The 21,405-nt window shown below is 42.0% G+C and overlaps 1 protein-coding gene across 3 annotated transcripts in view; it reads left to right on the top strand.

The window, feature by feature from the left end:
• Window positions 1-21,405, top strand: part of KIF5C (kinesin family member 5C) — a 150,465-nt gene that overhangs the window by 62,683 nt on the left and 66,377 nt on the right. For all 3 annotated transcript variants that reach the window (XM_036421238.2, XM_036421239.2, XM_036421237.2), the window contains exons 4-10: window positions 1,892-1,996; window positions 6,470-6,518; window positions 6,799-6,854; window positions 7,568-7,655; window positions 11,975-12,099; window positions 15,276-15,380; window positions 15,753-15,901. In XM_036421238.2, the coding sequence (XP_036277131.1) occupies window positions 1,892-1,996; window positions 6,470-6,518; window positions 6,799-6,854; window positions 7,568-7,655; window positions 11,975-12,099; window positions 15,276-15,380; window positions 15,753-15,901 (677 nt within the window). The remainder of the gene's footprint in view (window positions 1-1,891; window positions 1,997-6,469; window positions 6,519-6,798; window positions 6,855-7,567; window positions 7,656-11,974; window positions 12,100-15,275; window positions 15,381-15,752; window positions 15,902-21,405) is intronic.

Raw genomic sequence — 21,405 nt, 5'->3', positions numbered from 1 at the left:
TATATATCACTGTTGCATTTCAATTCCACAATAATTCTCTGCAGTTGATGCTGTACCAAGTATAAGCAGTGGGTTAAGCACGTATGCATGGGTCACCTCTGCCTTTAGGGAGTGTACAAACTAAAAAGCAATCTAAACAGATCAAATTATTTAGGATCTTAGCAGAGGAGGACATTCCAAAGAGTGCCCAATTTCCCAGGTAAGAGAGCTTTGCCAGAGACTAGAACCAGTGCTGAATCACATGACTTCTTGCTTTTGGTAACTCAACTGTTGGCTTGGAAGTCAACCTTTAGCAAGGCACTATCAGGTGAACCCCTGAAGGAAATAGAGGGTTTGATTGAGAAAAACAAAGCAATTTTCCAGTTATTGGGTAGATTTGGAACAAGGATATGAGTCAAGATTGTAAAGGTTGTGAGGCTTCCCTGCAACACTGCAAAGCACGCTGGGTTTTGTGCTTGTCTTCCAGGTCCATTTGTTCCCAGAGTTTTAAAACTTTCAAAGGGTCTGAAAAAATTCTCTGGGAATATAGTTGCCAGTGACCACTTAGATGCAGGCCATTTGTTCACTGAAGGCTTTTTTAACATGTAACGGAACTAAGTGTTCATTTGAGTGTGGGCATAAATACAACTCTCTGGGCTCTGGCCGGTGGCTCACCAAAAGGTTGTGGGTTTGATTCCCTGTCAGGGCACATACCTGGTTTGCAGATTCAGTCCTCATTGGGGCATAAGCAGGATCGATATTTCTTTCTCACATTGATGTTTTTTTTTTTCCTCTCTCTCAAATCAATGAACTTATACTTGGGTGAGGATAAAGATCAATCAATCAGTCTCTCTGGGAGTTGTCTATCCAGGTCCATGCTAAGGCTATTGCTTTAAATCACATGTGTCAAACACAAGGCCTGCGGGCCAAATCCGTCCCGCCAGGCCTTGCAATGTGGCCCGCACCGCGCTGTCATCACTGCACTCCGCTGCGTTTCCATCACAATGACAGTTTATGACTGTTCAGTAAACCATTCGGCCCGCGATTTAGGCTGGATTTTAGATTTTGGCCCCTTCTCTGATTGAGTTCGACACCCCTACTTTAAATACTTGAGAACTCTTCTTTAGGAATTGCTTTCATAACCTGCTAGTATCTTTTTGAAAGTCTGGATCTTAAAAATTAATTTAGTGATAGTTCACATAGCAGAAGAATCAATCTATTCCTATACCCCTTAGATAAAATGAATAGAATTAGAAAAAAGAGGTAAAGAATAAGAGAATATCTTACATTTGGATTTATAGATTAGAAACTGCCAAACATTATTTGGAACAATTCAGGCTGGGAATTACAGATTTAAAAAAAATAAATTAATAAAATAGATTTTCTTGATTGGTTTGCAAAGTGATGAAGGTATTTTCTAACAAGGGTCTTAAGGAATATTTAAAAAAATAATGCTATTAATGAATCTGTCAGCTCTCAAGGCAACTACATTACAGCAGGTTAACTTGGGTTTGTAGGTTCTGGTCAGGTTGTAAAATTTCAAAAACAAAACCCACATTTTCGGTATATTATAGTCACCCATACATTTTCAGCCATTCTCCTTCCTTCCCCTCCTTCTTCCTACCCACTGACTCACATGCACCCTGACTTGAGTGGCAGCAGGAAGGAGCACTGTGGGCCTTCACAACCTCACAACCTCGCAGAACACGCTGTCCTCTGCTGGGAAAGAAACCAGACCTGTGGAGTTATTGGGCTAACTTTTGGTGAGCTGGCATGTGGGTGGCTCCGAGGGAGTAGTCATCCATGCGTGGGTGCTCTGTTCTGCAGAGTTCTGTTTAAGAAACCAGGTGTGGTTTTTTCTCACATGTTTTCCAGTGCTCTAACACCTGTGCTTGTGTTTTTCTCCCACTAGGGGAAGCTGCATGACCCTCAACTCATGGGGATCATCCCACGGATCGCACACGACATCTTTGACCATATATATTCCATGGATGAAAACCTGGAGTTTCACATCAAGGTAAGTGCCGTTGATTGAGACTTGAGAAAAGAAACAGAGTCCAAAATTATGTTTCTTGGCTTTCTTCTTATTGTGTACACATGAAAAAGATGGTCTTCTCTCATTTAAATGACATTCCTGTGCTAAAGCAGAGCCATATTTTTTATTTACTAATTAAGGTAATGCCTAGCCGTCTGGATGGTTTACTGAGATAATGAATTAAGATAAAAGCCCTCTTTTGGATGGAATCACCTTGAGAGCTGCCCGACTCCTGCCCTTTGCCCTGTGGGTTTCTACAGATATGATTGGAATAGGTCCACAAAGTGTGTTCCGTGGAACACAGCCCTCTTATTATTCATAGAAGTATGAATGCTATGTTTACCAGGGAAAATACTTATGTGGCCATATAGGCTGGGAACATGCCTCATCCCACAGTGTTACATTTATCACCTGCTTAGAGATGCTATTGTGTAATGCGAATCTGCAAAGGGGACATGGGGACTTATATTTGCCAGCTTGGCTGGGCATGCTTTTCCTCCCTGGCACCAGTGTGTTGAAGAGCACATGCTGAGAAATGTTGGGGAAGGGAATTCTCTTTCTCTCCCTTGTTTTGTTTGTTTGTGTGTTTAAACCAGTACTTACGTTTTTGCTTAAATTCATGTTGGTATTTGGGGTATATTCATTGGCACTTCTTTGTTTGCAAGTGACTGAAAGCCATTTGTTTAAGCAAACAGAGGAAGTGGTTCTAAGATAGAGAATCTGATAGCAGTCCTGGAGGGGACGAGTTGTGGAAAAGCAATAAATCCAGGTCCTAGCTTTTTAACTTAAAAAAATTGAGTTATAATTCACATACCATAAAATTCACTCTTTTAAAGTATACAATTTGATAGTTTTTAGTCTCTTTCCAAAATTGTACAACCATGATCACTACCTAATTCTGGTGTATTTTATGACCCCCCCCCCCCCAAAAAAAAAAACAACAACAAAAAAACACCACACTCATTACAGTCTATACATTTCTGCCTTCTTGCTTTCTTTGGTGTGTGTGGGTGTGTGGGTGTGTGGGTGTGTATGTGTATGTGTGTATGTGTGTGTGGTGCACCATGGCAGCCCCTGCTCCACATATTGCTAATTCCTAATTCCCCAGGAAGCTGGCCCACTGGCCCAGCCTGCAGTAGGTGCTCCCCAGTTCCAATTAGCTGTGTCCAAGATGCTCATGGCTGACTGGCCCCCACCATGGTGACTGGGGCAGGGTGGACAGGGTCGGGCAGTTCTAAGAAGATGTGGAGCTGAGCAGATCAGTCAAGAGGCTGATCATCCTTGAAAGCTGAGACCTTATTCCACTAGTCCCAGCATTTTAGAGTCGAGGAAACGGAAGTTCAAAGAAATAGATCCAGATGTCCAAAGTTACAGATCAAGTCATTGGCAGAGTTGAGATTAAGCTCGTGATCGGACCAGCACATGCAGTAACTTTTCCATTATATTAAAATTCTATCCTTTTTATTTCTGCCAAGCACCTTTCATAAATTATATAAAAACAAGGCAATGACTGCCCAATTATAAATTGCATCTGGCAAATCTTTTTCCCTTTGTTGGCTGAAGCAGCTTTTTGCAGGGTTCTTTATATCTAAGGACACAGATGCTTTTTGCTTTGATGAGATCAAGATTTAGGAGCTTAGTGTATCTTTAAGGCTGTTTGCATTTAAATACCTCCAACTACTGTGGGCTTCTTAAGGGATAATCCTGGAATAAGATGTTAAACCAATTACTGCCCTCAAAATAGGGTCTCCCATTAGAATGTTACTAAGGTAAGAGCAGCCCCAGCATGAAGGGGGAGGAGAGGAGGATCAACACCCACGTTTCTAGGGCTGAATTTTACTGCCCAGGTTCCTGTCCTCTGTTTGTAGTTATGCTTACTTATTTCATACATAAAAGTTAGCTATGGACTACTCTATATTTTGGACTGAGTAGTGACAGGCCTAATCAAGAAAAAGGGCCTTGATTAAAGCAATATTAAAAATCTGTCCCTTAAAGTAGGTCCCACAGTGATTTTAAACATTTCTGAATATGCATTTTTCTTTTTCTTTTTAAAAATATATTTTATTTTATTTTATTTTATTTTATTTTATTTTATTTTACTTTATTTTATTTTTACAGAGAGGAAGGGAGATGGATAGACAGTTAGAAACATCGATGAGAGAGAAACATCAATTGAGCTGCCTCCTGCACACTCCCTAGTAGGTATATGCCCTCAGCCAAGGTACATGCCCTGAGACACTTCAGTCCGTAGGTGGATGCTCTATCCACTGAGCCAAACTGGTTAGGGCTGAATATGTGTTTTCTTAATGCCAAACAATGCCTATTTATTTTTCTTTTACTTGGTCTCACAAAGTATTGGAAGTGACAAAAATGGCAAAATTAAAAGTCCCTGCCAAAAGTGGTCAGTATCTGCTGTGGTAAAAAGAAATGAATAACTCAGATTCTCTTTCTACTTGTATTAAATAGACAGGGTTCTGATGGCCAGATTTGCTAATATCTAGTTCAATGACTACATTTTATTTATTTATTTATTTTATTTTTTAAAAATATATTTTATTGATTTTTGTACAAAGAGGAAGGGAGAGAGATAGAGACTACAAAACATCAATGAGAGAGAATCACCGATCTGCTGCCTCTTGCACACCCCCTACTGGGGATATGCCCGCAACCAAGGTACATGCCCTCGACCGGAATCAAACCCGGGACTCTTCAGTCCCCAACCGACGCTCTATCCACTGAGCCAAACTGGTTTCGGCTCAATGACTGCATTTCAGATGTACTTAATGTTATCTATAATCTATGGAAATAAGGACACATGTTTAAGATCTCAAAGATACCAAAAATGTCTTATTGAAAATCAGACAATTCTGGAATACATAGTATGGGTTGAAGCCAAGGTTGAGTTAGCTGCAGCCAGGGCTAAGTGAGGGAGAGATATTTAAGAGTAGAAGCCACAGGCCTATAGGATGCCAGGAATGGGAGCAGTGGGTCTTTCAAAGGTCAGGTAAGTGTGTCCTTAGCAGACCCAGTCAGTGAAGTAGGAGTTTGACAGACATTTGAGCAAGCAGAGAATATCAGGGAGACAGACAACCTGGAGAGGATGCTCAGATATAGATTCCAGGGTTCGAAGTCAGGACTCCAGATCTCAGAGATACTAAGAAGTCATGAGATACAGACAAAAGATAATGAACCATTGCCAGTAATGAATTCTTTGCTTGTTGCCTGACTAGAGGCAAGACTGGTCCAGAGCTGGGATGTGGAGGTGAGGTTTCATCCCAACTTCACAACTATTTTTTCAACTTTATTTTTTAAAATAACTCCTTTAAAATTCTTTATTGTTGAAAGTTTTACATATCTATCCTTTTTCCCTTATTGACCTCTCCCCCCAACACATGCCCCCACCCTCCTATTGTCTGTGTACATTGGTCATGCTTGCATGCCTGGTTTAAAATAATTTTTTTGTCCATTCCTTTGTTTAGATTTCCAAAAATACCCTTGAACATAAAAGAGAACATTTGGTTTGGGAGGCAGAAGGCACGTTTAGGTAGAATGGAAAATCCTATAGGGACTTTTTGACATCATCAAGTCTAATGGCTTCATTTAATAGATGGGAAAGTTGAGGCCTAGGATCTTGGTTGCACGTGAATTAAATTTTCATGATCACATCTGGCTAAAGTTATTCTCAGACTTTAGCCATCGAGTGGAGTTGAGAAGCTGATTCCTGGGTCCTATTCTTTGAAATTTGGCTCCAGGAGGACTGCAGTCGGGTTTAGGCCTTTGCAGTTTAAACAAATGCTATGCGAGATGCTGGAGCTGAGAGTTGAGCGTGATTAATTGGAAGGCTTTCTTTCCCTTTTACAGGCTAGCTGACTTTCATTAAATCACATTTTGTTCAAATCTTTCCTGGACTCCCTAGACCTGCCACCATCATGATTTCTCTCCCAGTTACTTTTCTGAGCTCTTCTAGTTCTAAGGAAACTACCTTTACCACCTTCCCCACCTCCTTGAATGTTTGGGTCATGCTCCCACTCTAGTCAGATGAGGCTGTCATTAGGCATAAGCTAAGGCCTACTGGTTTTTGACAATTACTTGCAAAGAACGTTTTCTATTCCAGCTGTTGTCATCCCCAGAAGTCTCCTTGATGCTCATTTAAAGTAAAAGCTAGTGTCCTCCTATAAGTGATTGTCTAGCACACGATGTAAATAGCACCTGGCTCCAAGCATAGGGAGCTGTGATGGGCGAGGATGGCGAGTGGCCCATACTGAGCCGGCAAAGCGGCAAGCGGGGGATACAGGAGAGGGCAGGGCTCTGCATGCTCTGACTCTCAATCTTCACTCTGGACCCCTTCCTACTCTTGTTAGCTGATGCATGAAAAAAGCTCTTGTAAGTTCTAATAATGACATTTTGGTAATATAGTGAAGCATTTCTGTCTCAAACTTAATTTGCTTTTAACAGGTTTCCTATTTTGAGATCTACTTGGACAAAATCAGGGACTTACTCGATGGTAAGTAACCCAAATGCTTGTCCTTTATTTGTTCTGTAACTAAAGTGCAGGGAGATTGAATTGATGCATAGCATTTCTGCTTAAGGAATTAATGAAAGTGTATTAGAGGTGTTCTCTTGCCTTCAGACTGTCTGCTTATTCTCATCCAAGGCTTAAACTTTCATATGTATTGCAAAGAGATAGGTTTGCCTATCTTTTATAACAATTTCTACTTTTCCACCAATACAGGGTCTTTAACTTTTCTTTTCTTCTTTGCATGTCATCATTATTATCTCTATAGTATCCAAGACAAACTTGGCTGTTCATGAAGATAAAAACAGAGTCCCATATGTGAAGGTATGAGGAAAACTTGATTGATGTACAATTAATTTATCTCCAGTCACTGTCAAAATAATTAGCACATAAGATGTCCAGAATATTACATATATAAAGCACATACAGATATTTAATCATGTTTCTTACATTTAAAATTCACCTGGTTAGAAAATAGACATTTAATGTCTTCAATCATATCACCAATGTGAATGTATCACAGATGTCTAAGCCCATGCTGAAAATTGCAGAGTGAGCAGACATCTATTATTCACATTTATCGGGGCTTTGGTATTGAGTCTAGTCGTTCATACTTTGCTATTAAGGGAAGCCTATTATAGCATTGTGTAGCACTTCAAAGTGTCTAATTAAAGTTGGTGGCTAGATGGTAATAAATAAAGATAGAAGACAAAGCAAAACTTCATCTGTTTCTTTTTCTGTCATTGATTTTCTTCTTTATTTCCGTCTTCGCTGCTGTTGAGTTTGAATATGTACTAAAAAATCTAGGGAAATTCAGCTACTTTTCTGGTTTATTTCTGGGTTTCCTAGGGGTTGCTCAGCCTTCCTTTTTAATGTAGAATTCAAGCCTTAGGCAAGGGGAGGAAAGTTGTTGGATCAGCCTTGCAGCCCTTCTCTTTCTCTGCACATCTAGAGGAGAAATGGGAATATATTTAGCTGTTTTAAGCGTTGTGACTTTTCAGCATTTTCACAGGGAACCTGAACCGATTGTCTTGCAGGGGTGCACTGAGCGGTTTGTATCCAGCCCCGAGGAAGTCATGGATGTGATAGATGAAGGCAAAGCAAACCGGCACGTGGCTGTAACAAGTAAGCGTGGTGTGGTGTTTTCTCCCCGCTGACTTTGGATGCAAATGTCTGCCTACCCATCAGGAGATCCACATGAAATAACGCATGGGAAGGTGGATGAGTGCAGTGACCCAGATGAAAACAGTGTATCAGGGCAGGCTGTGAGAAACAGCGCCTCCTGCTGTCCAGGGTACTCTTGGAAATAATGGGTGGGACTCACTGGAACAGCCAAAGCCTGATTCCTGGGACAACCAACCAACCAACCAACCGACCGACCAACCAACCAACTTACCAATCAAAGTGGGGGGAAAGTAAACTTCTAAGTTTACTTACTTTAGCTTTGTTATTGTTCAGGTATTTTTATAAATCCAAACCAACAAATTCTACAGTCAGACACATGGAAATAAACCATCTTAGAGTCCTGCCCTCGGTGTAAAGGAAAAGGAAGGAGGAACTCAGAAAGTGGAGAGCATTATGGAAAACTTTTGATTCCTTGTTAATAACACATTCAGGCAGCTTGGTTACCTTTCCTTTCCTTCCGCGTGTGCACACATCAGGGAAGCAGGTCTGCAGTGTTTGAACGGCAGAGGTCCCATGAAAAACGGGGGCTGTCCGTCTTACTCAGAGGGAGATGGATGAATGAGAGTGACTGCCTATGAAGAGGAGCTGAAAGAGCTAAGGCTTTGTAACTCAGAAGAAATAAATAAATCTAGGGATGACTGTGGACAATGCAGTATTTCTAAACATATGTGAAGGACTGACATTAGGAAACAATCAACTTGCTTTGTTTGATCTGAATGGGTAGACCCCAGGACTGTCGAAGCTACAGGGCGGCAGATTTTGGCCTAGATACTACAGGGACTCTCATTCTGCTCCAGGTAAAGCCTGACATCCAGAGAAGATGCGAGTCCCTGTAAAAGGTAGAAGAGACAGATATTGGTTGGTTGACTGATCTAGCCTCTTTAAGTCTCTCCCACCCAAGGTTCTATTATTTTGTGATACAGCACTGTAATTCTTTATCTCAACAAATATATCATATCACATGTTATTCATATATGTGGTAAATTTCATAGGGGAGCCTAGACTTGTATACTTCTTTCTCTTCTGCTTAACACTCTCTCTCTCTCTCTCTCACACACACGCGCACACACACACACACACCAACACTGATGCACATACATGAAAGAATGTAAGCCTCATATTATAATAATAGTAGCATCGCTCATTTATAAATAAATTATTCACTTGGTTTCTTAAGCTGTTGTTAGTCATGAATTATTCAGGACAAGCCATCTTGGCCCCTTTGCTCAGAACATTACTATTTTCCATATCATTTCAGTAAAATGGTTTTTAAAATTATTGTGGTATAAAAAAAACCATAAAATTTACAATTTTAAGCATTTTAAATGTACAATGCAGTAAGTACATTCACAATGTTGTGCAGCCATCACCAGTATTTACAGAATTTTAAAACTTCATGCACCCATTGAACTCCCTAGTCCCTAGACTCTCTCCTCCCAACCCCTGGTATCCACCATTCTATTTTCTGTCTCAAAGATTTTGACAATGAGGTACCTCATATAAGTGGAATGATACAAGTTCTTTTATGACTTGCTTATTTCAGTTAGCGTAATGTCTTCAAGATTCATTCATGTATTCAATAGTATCATTTTGGAATTTATTCTTTTTAAGGCTGAACAACATTGCACTGAATGTATGTTCCACACTTTGTTTATCCATTCATTCATCCATAGATGAATACTTGTGTTGCTTCTATCTTTTGGCTACTGTGAATAGTGCTATTTTGAACATGGATGTATAAATACCTATCCAAGTTTCTGCTTTCCATCCTTTTGGGTATATACCCAGAGATGGAATTGCTGAATCATATGGTAATTCTATTTTTAAAGTTTCAAAAACTGCCATACTGTTCCCTATAGCAGCTGCATCATTTGCATTCATATCAATAGTACACAAGAGTTTCAGTTTCTCCACATCCTAGGTAACACTTAACTATTTTCTGTTTGTTTGATTTTGGTTTGCTTTAGTGTTCGTCCTAAAGGATGTGAAATGGCATCTCATTGTGGTTTTGATTAGTGATGTTGAGCATTTTTTCATTTGGTTATTGGCCATTTGTACATGTTTGGAGAAAATGTCTATTCAAGTCCTTTGCTCATTTTTAATTGGGTTGTTTATTTTTTGTTGTTGTTAATTTGTAGGAGTTTTTTTTTTATATATACATTGTGAATATTAATCCCTTATCAGATATATGATTTGCAAGTATTTTTTTCTCATTCTGTGGGTTGCCTTTTGACTCTGTTGATAATGTCCTTTGATGCATATAAGTTATTAAAAATGTTTTTTTATTGATTTCAGAGAGGAAAGGAGAGGGAGAGATAGAAACATCAGTGATAAGAGAGAATCACTGATTGTCTGCCTCTTGTATTATACTATGGGGGATCGAGCCCGAAACCCAGGCACGTGCACTTCCCCAGAATCAATCCCAGGACCCTTCAATCCGCAAGCCCATGTTCCATCCACTGAGCCAAACCAGCTAGGGAGATGCATAAAAGTTTAAATTTTGATAAAGTACAATTTATTTTTTTCTCTTAATGCTAGTGTTTTGTTGTCATTCCAAGAAACTATTGCCTATCCAGTATCATGAAACATTCCCCCTATGTTTTCTTCTAAGGGTTTATAGTTTTAGCTTTTACATTTGGGTCCTTGAACCTTTCTGACTTAATTTTTTGTATGACCCAAGGTAAGAGTCTGACTTTTTTTTTTTTTTTTTTTTTTTAATGTGGATAGCCAGTTTTCCCAGCACCATTTGGTAAAGAGATTGTACTCTCCCTACTGAATGATCTTGACACTCTTGTTGAAAATTATTTGACTGTATTATGTGAGGGTTTATTTCTGGGCTCTCTGTTGCATTGGTTTATATGTCTGTCTTTATGCCAACACCATACTGTTTTGATTACTGTAGTTTTGTAGTAAGCTTTGAAATCAGTAAGCGAGAGATTTCCAACTCTGTTCCTTTTCAAGATTATTTTGGCTCTTAGGGGTACCTTGAGATTCCATATGAATTAGGATAGACCTTTCTGTTTCTATAAAAAGAATCATTGATCCCACCTGGTGTGGCTCAAAGGTTGAGCATTGACCTGGAGACCAAGAGGCCATGGTGTGATTTCTGGTCAGGTCTCAATCCCCAGTGGGGTCATGCAGGAGGCAGCTGATCAATGATTCTATTTTTCTCCCCATCTCCTTTCCTCTCTGAAATCAACAAAAAATAAATTTGTATAAAAAAGAAAAGCATAATTGAGATTTTGATAGAGATTACATTGAATCTGAAGATCACTTTTGATAGTACTGACCACTTATCATTCCAGTAAAGTGGTTTTTAAAATTATTAAATCTTCTAATCCATAAACACAAATGTCTTTTCATTTTTTGCCTTTTTTAATTTCTTTAGCAACATTTTGTATTTTTCAGTGTACAAGTCTTTTGCTTCCTTGGTTATTTATTTCTAAGTATCTTCTTTTTTTTTTTTTTTTACTGCTATTTTAAATAGAATTATTTTCTTAAAGCCGTTTTTTGGGATGTTCATTGTTAGTATGTAGAAATGCAACTTACTTTCATGTGTTGCTTTTGTATCCTGCTAGTTTGTTGAATTTATTCTAACGTTTCTTTGTGTGTGGAATCTTCAGGGATTTTTTCCATATAATGTGGTGAGGTGGTTTTAAGAAATGATTGTGAGTAGGAGTTGAATAAGACAGTCACTGGGGTCTCTGCCTGCCTGGTGAACAGAGACCAGGGAACAAAAAGATTTTTAGTTCCAGTACTCAGTCCTAATGCAGCATATTTAATCTTTGCACCTAGCATGGGTTATAGAAGAGGTGTATGTTTTAATCCAAGGTACTTCCTAAAGAAAGTTTATGACACTGCTGATAAGGCAACACTACACGCATGAGGAAGATGGCGTACATAAGGGACTGATCATGATGATGAAGGCTGCGGAGTTCAGTGAGGCAGGGAAGGAGGCGGTGAGCTCCTCCAGGAGTGGGTCAGCTAGTGCTGGAAGTGGGTCTCTCGGCAAGAGCAGACAATCTGTTACCTTAAAACATCGGCTAAGTTTTAGATTAATTTCTTTGCCACTTAAAGGTATTTAACATCTTTCATTTCTGGAATGAGCATTGCTTTTAAGAAGAAATGGTCTCAGATCATTTTTAAAATTGTCTTGACTTTAAGAAATGGAGCTATTAGATGATTTGTTGTGCTTTTCAGATGAGAGGCTGGCTACCTAAGTGTGTTCTTTGTAGAGCAGTAACTATTTTCCTTTTTAGACATGAATGAACACAGCTCTAGAAGTCACAGTATCTTCCTGATTAATATTAAACAAGAGAATGTAGAAACCGAGAAAAAACTCAGTGGGAAGCTTTATCTGGTTGATTTGGCCGGGAGCGAAAAGGTAATTGGTTCTTTATTTGTATCAGCTATAATCTCCCCGTTATTTGCTTCACTGTGCAATGGTATAATTTTTATGCCTTTCTATTTCCTGGTTTTAAAGAGCTTTTAAAGTTTCTGATGTTGTGCCAAGATGTTATTAAATTTAACCTTTGCTTCCCTGCTCCTCTTTCCCGGCCCTGAAGTCCCCGTTCACGTCGCGGGGTGCTTTGAATGCCAACTCTGATTTATGCCTAATGGCCTCTGAAGATGACACGAGGCAAGTGTAGGGGTGAACTTAGCTTGGCGGTGAGCATTCTCAAATATGTCTTTGCCAAGCCCTTCTGAGAAAAGGGAAGCACTCCATGTTGTTCCAGACGCAAATAGGCCAGGGGAGGGCATTGCGTTGGAACGTGGCGGTCCTGCCTCGGCAGGTGTGCTGCTGATGGAAGATCGGGAGCCTGGGGCTCTCCCCGCTCCCCTGCTTCTCTCTGCAGTCGGTGGAGATGGTGCCTCACACGGGCAGCCTCACTTCTTCTTCTTCAGGCTATGGACTATGAGCCCCAGCCCTTCTCTGGTTTTGTCAGGGCTCTGGTTAGGCATCTGTATCCTGTCCCACGCTCTCCCAGGCCCTGACTGAGGCCATACTCCAGACCGAATAAGCTTCCAGAACCTTCTACCTGCCCCCACCAGCCTCATTTCCATGGAAGCTCCAGACACTCTTGCTGCCACACCCTGGCTTGGGGACTCTGCCCTACTTGGGGGACACCACCTGGCCTGTTCCTCATCACTGCCATTGTGCTCACTGTCCTCAATCAGGGCTGACCCGGAGCTCAGTCAGTCTCCTGGACTGTGTCATCCATCCCCACTTAACTGTACCCCACTACTGAGGGCCGGACGCCACATTATGGCTACTAATATCTCTGTAAGTGATGGTTACGTGCATTGTTCTCAGGTATGCCCATGTAAAGCCATGAGCAGAAAATCACCTGGATTTTCTTGGTTGGAAATCTAAAATCTTATTGGCATGTGTTTGTAACTTTAAACAAACCCACCAGAATGGGAATGCAGAGCAGCATTGCTTAGTTCCAAACTAACCATTGGCAGCCAGGATCCACTTTGTTGCCACATTAACTGTACGGGTCCCCACAAGGAGTCCAGTCCCCCTTCGCTCTTCCCAAGCTGGTCCTCTTCCCCTTTGGAGCAGAGGGCTGAGTACTTAGGGCCCATGTGCTGTCCTCTGATGATATTTACGAGACATTGGAGAGGTGGAGTCCCACGCCATTTCTCCTGCTCACACCCGTTTCCTTTGCCCTAGATGCGTCCACACGGATGTGCCAGTGTGATCTATTAATAGTAGAGCAGAACTCCGAGCTCTACTCCCTGATGCTCTAAGTGCTCTTCTTCCCTTAGGCTGGCGATTGCACAGCCCTGGAACATAAATCTCCCTTGTCTGGAAGAGGAGGGAGTTGTACCTGTCCTGCATATTTCATGGAGTTAAGATGCTCCAATATGAAAGCATCTTAAGCAATGCCATGTGAATGGACTGTATTTTTTGTGGCCCACCAGCTGTATTAGTTCTCTATCTGTGTGCCCACACACACAATTCCCAGAGAGATGCGAATCTATCCTATTTGAAAAAAATCTACCCCTGGACATGCATTCATTTCTGTTGGTAGGAGTTTCTCCTTTATACATAATTGAAACCCGTCTTTGTGCAGTTAAAAATTATTTCCCCACTTTTCTCTCTGTAGACAGCAGCTGCTGACCCGGCATCGTCCATCCAGTCAGCAGAGCTATGAATCATGTTGAGTTCCCCTTTTTTCTAGCATCTGTGAACTGCTCTCTCCCGACAGCAACTACTATAAATACTAAATCAGCAGCAATAACACAGCAGAGGAGGCACTGTGTGTGCTCCCTCTGGCTGCAGAGGGGACAAGACAACTCCTCGATGTACAATAATATACATTTTCTTGACTTTTCAAACCTAAACTAAACATGTTGATGACACAGTAGCCATTTTTGTAAAGAGCTCTAGTTGAGTGTTTCTAAGATGCTATTTTCAAGTCCACCAGAGAGTTGGAAGGTGGGATGCATGCTGCCTGCAGGTTTGTCCTCTGTGCTCGTCCCTCCCTCTTCCTGGTCTCCCGTGGCCCAAGCATCGCGCTGCCCCGGTCAGCGCGTTCCATCCAAGTGCAATAACACAAGCTGCAGAGATCCTGTTTTGGACTTCCGCTGGCCTGTTTTAATTCCTGTATGTAAAGGTGATTTTTCAGAGTTGATTTTAAACTCTTTTGATGCTCTTCATGTAAACTATTAATTTTAATTAAAGTTGTGTTAATGACTAGAAAAAAATAGTGTTTTTCCTTATTTTAAAATTTTATTGATTTTTTTTTTTTTGAGAGAGAGAGGAAGGGGGAGAGAGAGTGAAAGGGAGAGAGAGAAACATCAATGTGAGAGAAACATATCAGTCGGTTGCCTCTTGCACACATCCTGACCAGGGACGGAACCCACAACCTGGGTATGTGTCCTGACCGGGAATCGAACCTGCCACCTTCTGGTGTATGGGAGGACTTTCCAAGTAACTGAGCTACACTGGCCAGGGCAGTTTTTATTTATTTATTTATTTATTTATTTATTTATTTATTTATTTTTATTTTTTATAATTGTACCTTTCTTCCTTGCTATGGTTCAGTGAGAAAGGAACAGAGAGAGTCTGGACAACCATCCCCAGCCCTTGTCCTTTGCCTGAAGTTGGAGCTCATGGTAACACATTACTGACATGTCCGTTCACTGTGGCCCAGACAGCGTTTGCTCCTCCAGCCCCCCACCCCCCCCCCCCCCGGAGTGCAGGCTGCAGCTCAGTGTCCCAGCACCCGGCCTTCTCCCGGTGACAGCACTTCAGAGCCTGCTTTTCCTGGATGCTGTCCCCGGGGAAGCATCCGCAGCTCCACCACTGGAGGCTTTCCAGCCATTCCCCTAAAGCTAATCGAGAGGAAAATGACAAGCGAGAGAGCAAATCCCCAGCCTCTGGCACCAGGGAAGGTTTTATCAATGTGATCCTTACTTACTTTTCCTTCGCCTTGTATTTCAGGAGCCGAGAGGATTCACCGTCCCTGCCTGCCCCTTTGCCCTCCCGTGAATTGGAATTTTCTACTGTGCTTTCCTGTCCTGTGCAGCTTACTGCTCTCTCTCTCATAGGTCAGCAAAACTGGTGCCGAGGGAGCTGTTCTCGACGAAGCTAAAAATATCAATAAGTCTTTGTCTGCTCTTGGAAACGTGATCTCTGCCTTGGCAGAAGGGACAGTAAGTGATCATGGCCCCATCTATTAAATGATATTATGAGAAGTCGCCTTTTTGGGTCTGTGTGCTCTTTGCCACACACTCTAGAAATTTGCTTGTGTTGGTTTGGAAGGGACAGAGGGAATCTTGGTTGTGGACACACCTTGCTTGCTGCGGGATCTGGTCCATTAAAATGTGTGAATGGAAATGCTGATTTCCTGTGACCAGGGTCCCAGAATGGGCATGCTAAACTTTGGCAAGATCCAAAGACCAGGCAACAAGTTCTTATTTCACACGTGTTTCCAAGCCCAGTGTCCTCAAAACTAACTTGCTTGCCTCTTTGTTTTTTCTTTGAATGGGCTGTCACAACCAATCTTTTTTTCTTTTCCTAAATAGAAAACACACGTGCCCTACCGGGACAGCAAGATGACGCGGATTCTTCAGGACTCCCTGGGTGGGAACTGTAGAACTACTATTGTGATTTGCTGTTCTCCTTCTGTCTTCAATGAAGCCGAGACCAAATCTACATTGATGTTTGGACAAAGGTGGGTGTGGTCATGCTGGGACCTGGGTCATAGGAGTGGCAAGGGGCTAGTGTCGGAGAGGAAATAGAGAGAAGGGGGCAACAGGCTTGTTACTAAATTGCATCTAACAGGTGATCTGTAAACTGGAAGCCAAAGGGATAATCATGTTTTAAAATAATGGGCAGGAATATGCCAATCAAATGTATGATGCTAAAAACAACACACAGACTTATGATAGATGTGATGTTTGGTAATTCAGTGGAGTGCTGCTTTTGTTCTTCTTGGAATTAAGCCTGAATCCCAGGCTCCGGCCAGGTAGTTTAGTTTGTTAGAGCATCATCCTGATATGCCAAGGTTGTTGTGGTTTGATCTTCAATAAGAGCACATATAAGAATGCATAAATAAGTGGAACAACAAAAATCCATCTCTCCCTCTCTCTCTCTCTCTGTCTCTCCCCCGCTCCTTCCTCTCTCTCTAAAATCAATAGTAAAAAGAAAAAAATCTGCCTCTTAGGTTCACAGGTTTTCAAAGGTATACAACTCATGATTGTATACCTTTAACTCCAATATTTGAAATTCATTGCAGAGGTGCTGATTGCACACCAGAAACTTAAATGAATGTAGTGTAGTTGCATAAGTGTTAAAATGGGAGGAAGGAAGCCTCGTACTAACCCTGGGGTAGGAGGCGCAGAATATATGTTGAGGAAAGGGAAAGCAGCAGCCACCTTCTCAAATTCAAAATGCTCATTGAGATTTCCTAGATTTCTGGGCAATGGTAATAGGCAGGCAGCAGAGATACCTCAGTAATCCTGAAACAGCATTCAAGTGTGTGGATTGGTTCATACCATCCTTTCCTTTCTTGCCCGCCCCTAGGCCTAACCTGCAGTCATGGTCCCTCTGTTCTAGGTGTGAGTCCCAGGCTGCCAGCCAGTGCCCTCAGGTGCTAGTTCCCAGAATGCTTGGATGCTGTGGATTTGGGTGATCTGAGCATCTTTAGGGCTCAGTGGGTTGAGCCGGGACCTCCGGTTGGGAGATGTGAATTCCCCTGTTGGCATTCCCTTTAATTCAAAACACTTGTGTGATCTTGAGACTAGTGACCAGCTCCCTGTGGGCTTTAGCTGCTCCATTTTTAGATGGATGTACAGAGCACCCCCTCTACCTTCCTCCTGGAAGCACTTTGTTTAGTTATACTCAAGAAATAGTGTAAGGTCCCTAGAGAAAGGACAGATAGGGGTGGGCATTCTGTATGAGAAATTGTGGCTTGTTTAAACTGCATTAAACCCCAGTCATTTCCTGAGCCCTCAACAGAACATAGAATTACACAGTCATAGCACCTGTGGGATGTCTAAATAAATAATAATTACACTGAAATGTTGTAGAACTAATATATCTTTTTTTAACTGGGTTTGGAGTCCTTTACTTCCTCTCAGATCACTTCCTTGATTAGCCAAATGCTTATCTCACTGGGTGGCAGAAGGATAGCACTTTCTTCTATAAATGAGTGTTTGCTATGGGCAACCTAGAATTTATGCCGATCACCCTGTCTGCCCTGCTCCCCCAGCTTCTTAAACTGAAGCTTTAACAGTTTCCTCTGAAGACACGTGTGAGCAAACCAACACCAACTGCGTTTGGAAAGGAAACATCTCCACAAAAAGTCTTAACTGCAAAGCAAAAATCACTGCCCTGAGCCTTTGAAGCCGGAGCCGTGCTAGGGCCTTGGGCTGTCTCCCTCCAGGTTGCTGCTGTCAGTGGGCACTTGCAGCTGTCTGTAGGAAGAGTTAAAGGAACAAGTCCAAATGGTTAGTTCCTTTCTTCTGGTCTTAGTGAGATAGTCGTTATCATAGTCATCATCACCGGCACTTTTTTTTTTTTTTTTAAATATATTTTATTGATTTTGTACAGAGAGGAAGGGAGAGAGAGAGAGAGCTAGAAACATCGATGAGAGAGAGTCATCAATCAGCTGCCTCTTGCACACCCCCTACTGGGGATATGCCCGCAACCAAGGTACATGCCCTTGACCGGAATCGAACCCAGGTCCCTTCAGTCCCCAAGCCGATGCTCTATCCATTGAGCCAAACCGGTCTCGGCATCTGAGATCAGTGACTCCAGGTTTAAAGCTAAGTTCTGCTATCAGGGGCCCAAGGGCAGCCTACCAAGTCAGCGCTCTCTCTCTCTCTCTCTCTCTCTCTCCCTCCTTTGTCAGCCTCGCCTGTAGGAAGAACTGTAATAACACCCAGTTCTGAGAATTGTTGGGAGGATTAGATGAGTTGCTTCCGGTTTTACTTAGCACAGGGCAAGTAATCGGCACTCAGTGATCTCAAGTTCCCCTTTCCCTCCGTCTTAAACCATCTGCAACAATTGGATGTGCTGAGGCTTGGGAAAGGCACAGTACTGTACAGGATAGGACTGTAATATGACGGACAGGACCAAATGATGTGGACTTAGAGTTAAGTTTCCAGAAGGAATGATTAAGTAAGTACTGCTGATAATTTGGGATTCCAGGCATACCAATTATATTTTCAAATGAAATCAGTTGGCCTCTAGTCTTTTGTCAGGGTCACCTGGGTACTGAGCTCCGTGAGGGCAGGGACTAGGTTTATGGTTGACCTCAATTGTCCCAACAAGAGCCCAGCACCAGTAGCACACACTGGGTGGTCAGTGACTAGGTGTTTACCAAATGAATGAACAGATGAATCTAATGCGGACTGCGTAGGATTCATAGAACATAAGGGCACTGGCTGAACTGTGACACCATTGTGTCCTGAAGTTTGGCTGTGTTTAGATCTGTGTTTGTTTTCCAGCCTATAATTAGAAATGTATGAGGTTTTGTTCCATGCCCTCTATCTCCGAGGTGCTTAATGGATTCTTCAAGGACATCTAACTTCTCTGTGGGGCCAATACCTGCTTTATTGTTAAATATATGCATTGAACCCAATTACACAGCAGACACCAGTCTGAACATCGGATTAGACATGGCATCTGATAGCTAATGAGATTAAGCACTTTGAACTCAGACAGGACTGCCGGGCACATCTCAAATTCAGTGTAACGAGTGTTCATTATATTCTTGTTGCAGGGATGGCCCAACCTTAGGGCAGCATGAGGCGCCACAGTTACTCCTACGCAGTCTTTCAAGGACAGGAAGAAAGTCCATGCTTGTTGCTAGGCTATACTGCATTGATGCTCTGAATAAAGCAGGAGGATAGCCTTTGAAGCAGTAGGAACATGGGATGGTCCACAGGGGCCCGAGGGCAGCCTATCAAGTCAGCACTCTCCAGGATTCCAGATTAGGCCCTGGAATTTAAAGGGGAAAATTTCCTATGTTGGTTTCCTGCTTCCAGTGAGGAAGCCTGGCTCCTATATGGTCAGGCCTGTACCCTTCAGTCCCGGGACGCCCAGCATTGTGCTAGGTAAGCAGTAGAAGCTCTTCTCTGTGTCCTCCAAGAGCTTTGAATTTAGTGGAGGAGGCAACATGTGAATTTCACACAGCAGAGTGTCAAAAAGCTGGGCTCTGCGGGAAAGCTGAGCATTCCTGCTGGAGGGATAGGGCACTCAAATGAGAGCACTCCCATTGATCTTTCATTCTTCTGGCTCCCAGCCTTTTATTTTTCACTCTTCAATTACTCTTCCCACTTACTTTTATAGCACTATTCGAAAAGGATATTTATAAGTTTTAGGAGTATGAGGTGAGAGGGAAAAAGGAGACATATATAGTCCTTTAAACAATAAAGAATTAAAAAAAAAAAAAGATGAGCTGAAATCACCCAATTATCTGGGAAGCCTATTTAATGGACCTTGATTTGGGGTGGGAATGAGGGAAAAGGGAGCCCTGAAGGGACAGGCCAATCCGTTTAGAGAATTAGCACATCTTTTGCACCAAGAGTTCTGATTGATCCAGTATGAATAATTTAAAGGTTTATTTGTATGTGGACTGTGGAAGAATTGATAACTTAGGGAAAGCAATATTCTTTCTTCTTTTCCTGATGTGTTCTTTGTTGTTAATTGCATGCTCAGTTTAGTGGCAGCTGGATCAGGCAGAGCAAAAGCCTGAGTGGAGTGCATGCAAAATTCATGTCACCAGAGAGGGACCGCAGGTTCCCTGCAGGGCTGGTGTGAGCACATTGGCCAATGCAGACACTTGAATACACTTTTCACATAAAATGAAAGAAGACCTAAATCACCCCCTGCTGGGGGCCCTGACACCGAAGCACCATTAGGTTAATTACAGCTCTTGAAGGGACAGATACTGTGGATGACATGTTTGAGCAGAGACCAGATTCCCATCCAGGTTGGTCATTTTAAAATATATATATATTTTTTGTGTGTGTTTTTTACAGAGAGGAAGGGAGAGGGATAGAGAGTTAGAAACATCGATGAGGGAGAAACATTGATCAGCTGCTTCCTGCACAAACCTTACTGGGGATGTGTCCATAACCAAGGTATATGCCCTTGACCGGAATCAAACCAGGGACCCTTCAGACTGCAGGCTGACGCTTTATTCACTGAGCCAAATCAGTTTCAGCCATAGTGGTAATTTATTAATGTTTCTTGAAGACTAGAGCTTTTCAGAAGATAAAAGTTAAAGCTTTTAATTTCTCCTTCCCTATGTCCCCCACTTACAAGAAGGGAAATGGCCTTACCAGGAAATGGGAAGGCAACTTGTAGCAGTCACGTTTCCAGAAGAAGGCTAGGAGATTTATCTGGGAACTAGGACTCAGAGCAAACTGAAAGGTGTGACAGTTTTATAATATATGTTAGCCTGGCTAGGCTATAGTAGCTGATTATTTTTAAAAAGTCATGTGATTTCACTTATATGTGGAATATAAAACAAAAACAACAAACAACAAAAAATAATAAAAAACAAACAGGCAGATAAAAGATGGATGGTTATCAGTAAGGGTGCTGGAGGGAGGGTGAAATGGTAAAGGAGTCAGCTGTGTGGTAACCGGTGGAGGCAGTTGGTGTGGTGAGCACAGTACAGTGTGTACAGGTGTCAAATCATAATGTTGCATGCCTGAGACTTAGATAAATAATTCTGTAAAACTATCTGACCTCAATTTAAAAAAAAAAACAACTCCAAAAAAAAAAAATGTAAAGCACATTACCCTCCATTACCACCCAATCAGTCGAAGGGCTTAAGGACAAAATTGGGAGATTTCTCAGAGAAGAAGTTCTGCCCTGAGACTGCAGCATCCATTTCTGCCTGCACGTCCAGCCTGCTGGCCTGGCCTGTGGCTCTCAGACTTGCCAGTCCCACAATCATGTGAGCCCAGTTCTTTAGATAAGTAAACAAGTGTAAGAAATGGAAGCTATTGCTTATATATCACAGGGTATATGACATGTGTATGTTATTTATCTATAATACCTACCTACCCACCCATCCATCATCTCTCTCCAAATCTGTTGGTTCTGTTTCTCTTGAAAACCCTGACTGATTGAGAAGGCTGTTTCACCACCCTCTCCCACCCCACAGGGGGAGGATCTCAGTCTCTCTCATATATACAGGCACACCGTTCACAGTGGAGA

Source organism: Pipistrellus kuhlii, unplaced genomic scaffold, assembly GCF_014108245.1.
Source record: "Pipistrellus kuhlii isolate mPipKuh1 unplaced genomic scaffold, mPipKuh1.p scaffold_m20_p_7, whole genome shotgun sequence".
NCBI lineage: Eukaryota > Metazoa > Chordata > Mammalia > Chiroptera > Vespertilionidae > Pipistrellus > Pipistrellus kuhlii.
Note: the sequence above shows the minus strand (reverse complement) of the source record. Positions and strands in the feature narration are given on the sequence as shown.